Source organism: Postia placenta (genome assembly GCF_002117355.1).
Source record: "Postia placenta MAD-698-R-SB12 unplaced genomic scaffold POSPLAscaffold_146, whole genome shotgun sequence".
In the NCBI taxonomy this organism is placed as follows: domain Eukaryota; kingdom Fungi; phylum Basidiomycota; class Agaricomycetes; order Polyporales; family Adustoporiaceae; genus Rhodonia; species Rhodonia placenta.
Genome location: NW_020169977.1, coordinates 1 through 3,367, shown reverse-complemented (window position 1 = coordinate 3,367; position 3,367 = coordinate 1). Strand labels below are relative to the sequence as shown.

At 52.8% G+C, this 3,367-nt stretch overlaps 2 protein-coding genes across 2 annotated transcripts; one reads left to right on the top strand and one right to left on the bottom strand.

Annotated features, from left to right (window-relative positions):
• POSPLADRAFT_1114435 (hypothetical protein) lies at positions 1 to 1,433 on the bottom strand (the record flags this gene model as incomplete). Its single annotated transcript, XM_024483433.1, has 2 exons — positions 1 to 201; positions 525 to 1,433. Coding segments are annotated over 2 exons (1,110 nt in total), but the record flags the coding sequence as incomplete, so codon positions are not given.
• A 1,681-nt stretch (positions 1,434 to 3,114) lies between these two features.
• On the top strand, positions 3,115 to 3,360 carry POSPLADRAFT_1162033 (hypothetical protein; the record flags this gene model as incomplete). Its single annotated transcript, XM_024487712.1, has 1 exon — positions 3,115 to 3,360. A coding segment is annotated over one exon (246 nt), but the record flags the coding sequence as incomplete, so codon positions are not given.
• Between the last annotated feature and the right edge of the window lie 7 nt (positions 3,361 to 3,367).

Genomic DNA, 3,367 nt, shown 5'->3' with positions numbered 1-3,367 from the left:
GTGCTGGTAGTGGAGCGGTCGCTTGATGAATTCACGACCCACTCGAACTGTCATCAGATGCAGATTTGCACTCAGGTCATGCCACCCCAGCGAGCGATACGAGCCAGTAGCCGTCGCAACTGGAGGCGTAGTGGTATCATCCCTGGGGTTGCCCGAGTCTGCAGGGTGCTCATCCTCTGCGATGACGTGGTATGTGTAGACCTACTCGACTGTGAGTACGGCGACCACCTGGAAGGGCATACCATACATACAGGGCGGGTATCGGGGTGATTTATATGATCGGGATGGGGTATTATTAACAGGCGGTTCGTTTCCCATAGTAAACGCAGGTCGCGTCGGACTGCATGTGGGCTGTAAGAGAAGGTAAAAAGGACTGGCTATTAGCAAGCACGCACGGAATATGATGTTTGCAGGCGTGCTACAATAGACGGCATTAGAGTCAGTAGGCACGCGAAGCGTCGTGCAGTCGTTCTACAAAGCTGCCTTGTCAGCTGCGAGGCCGAAGTAGTAACCGCCCTACTCACTAACGGTTGGGGCGTGTCGGGAGGCAGGATGTAGCACGCCTCCACCTCAGCAGACACGTAGCCCGTAATCATGCATCGAGGGTGAGGTCCAAAAAGATCGCCATCCTTGAGTTTTGACGCGTCGCTCGGACTGTCAGACAACCGCCTTCTCTTTATACGGACCTCATCGGTCGTCGGGTCCGCACAGCGTTTTCGCTTCGGCGGGCGCGCGGTGGCTTCAAGTGGCACGTATAGGTCAATACGGGGGTGGACCACGTGAACAGCATCCGGGTCGACGACCCTACTCTTCGTGTAGTCGTGAGTGGAAATATGCCCAAGACCGAAACAAGCGCGGTCCTCGGCCTTAGTTGCGCCGCTCGAAGTGCCAGACGTCCGCGCTCTCTTTACGCGAACATCATAGGTGCTTGTGTCCGCGCATCGCTTCCGTTTCAACGGACGGGAGACGTATTCTAGTGACGGATCCACTGCATCGGGCTCGACGTCCCCGACACTTGTGCAGTCGCTGTTGGGTATATGGCCAAGACCGAAGAACGCGCCGTCATCGGCCCTGGTCGCGTCGCTCCAAATATCAGGCGGCAGCGGCCTCTCTGCGCGGACTTCATCAGTGCTTGTGTCCGCCAACCTTCCCCGTTTGAGGAGACGGGAAATGTCTTCTGGTAGCGAGTAGTCCGCGTCTGGTTCGATACCGATGTCCGTGCCGTCGCCAGTGGGTATATGCTGACAATAGTCATCAAAAGAGATAGATGGTGCACGGCTGAGTCCAGAGACGGGTGTAGCGGGCGGAGAGCTTTCGCGTGAAGAGCAGCTGCCAGTGTCGTCCGAAAGCGCGGGAGTACTCATTTCGCGAGGGGGGTGCTCAGCAGCGAGCATATGAGACGTATCAGGAATAAGGATGTAAAGGCCATTCATTTTTGCGTCGACTGTATCGCCAGTTCAGCGAGGTAGTAATGATGGTGTAGCACCAACAGCGCGCGCCACCAGTGCCTTTAGCGGCTGCTTAGTCAGCGCTTCTCTCGGAGATCCCCGGCACCAATCATGTCCTGACTGGACGGTGTAGTCGATTTGGTGCACAGCGCATTTGGGCTTACTCGGGTGTGCACGCCATCTGTAGATCCTTGTGAGCCTTGTGATACGCAAAACTCATCACTATGATTGCGCTCATGTTGAGGTCCCCTGTATGAGATCGCGTAGTCAGAGTTCAGGTCAGGTCGGTTCGTTTTGACTTTGCACTCTGATTTGTACTTCAAAGGTGCTCACATGCGACCCCTGCATAGATGTCGATCCTCTCAGATAATTGTGTTGTTTTATCTTCGGATATAGAGGATTCCTGAATACTTTGGGCAGAAATCTTCGTGGACGGTGCGTCGATACATCAGTTGTTGACAGTGTAAGGTCATTCGTATTTGAGCTCGCATGCTTGTCTTCAGAATCCGTTTGGACCTGTTCAGTAAGGCTTTCAATTTGTACGTGATGTAGGTACAACTTTTTCCCGGCTTTGTGATCTGATTCGTACTTCAGGGATGCTCACACACTACACCTTCGTAGGTATATCTGACGCAGAACGACCTCATTATGGGCACAGTTACCTTTACCGGGAGTGACGCAAGGTGCTGCAGTTCTTGTCTCTCAGTCTCATATATTTCTTGATGCCCTTCGCAGAAATTTCAGTGGGCAGTATGTCTACACGTCAAACATTGCCAGTGTGAGGATATTAACATCTGACCTCCCGTGATCGTCATTGAAATCCGTCTGGATTTGTTCTACGCCGTCTGTGATTTGGCATGGTGTGGGTACAAGCCTTCTACCTGCTTGTGCGTGTGTCACAGATGGTCGTAGCCCCCGGTTGACACGGGCGGCATGCTGTGCCAATTTCAACCTCTTGCCGGAATGTCTCAATGAGCCAATAATTGTAGCCTTGTCGTCAATGTCATGCTCTATTCTTCTCTAAGCAGTTCCATTTTAGTTTATGAGTCTGCAGCGAGAATATGGTGTTTTAGGCGGACAGATACAGACATTTTACCTGGGTATGCTGCGCCACAGCGAGGTCGTTGAAGATAACCTAGGTGAGTTCCATCGAATATCCTGCCGACTGACCACGTAGGGTGTCTCATGATGAGCGAAACATAGTTTTCAGACCTCGGACGGTGCATCTGATATCGCAGGCTTCAGTACTGACCTCGTGCAGACCGTGCAGATTAGGTAATATGTCGGAGCTTTCCAGTAACTGACCTGCGTCGACGATGGCCGTAACATCCAAATTGGGGTATAATGGCTTGTCTGGCTTGTCGTCACGCGCGTTACAAGATAATATGAACTCAATAAAAGCCTCCGCGGTTTCGAGCCACACACTCTCGCCGTCTCTTCCTTCACTTTCACTTTCCACCTCCACTTCACCCCCTCAAATTCCCTGGCCATGGTCGGCATTCTCAAGCCGAGACGATCTCTTAGGCTCAAAGATGTGAAGAAAGGTATGGATCCTCGTCGTTATCGTTGACCGATTTGCCCTGACTGTGGCCCGGCCACAGTTCATTACGACGAGTCCAGTGACGCCGGCTCTGTGCCCGATCTAGAGCTCAAGCCTAAGCATGTCAAACGGAAAATAAAATCATCAGACGACGAAGACGGCTATGAGCCGGACCGTGAGGCCACGCCGGTGGATGGGAGTACCCCAAATCGGAGAGTGAAACGCAAGGTCTGCATGTCGGACGACGCACGACAGCGAGCTGTCGACAAGTCTCCGAACAAAGGCGCCTGCATTCTATCGAGGCTCAATGACAGGACAGTCCAATTTTGCCACGTACTTCCACGAGCCACAGACTCGTCAGTGGTAAGTTGAAGTGGCT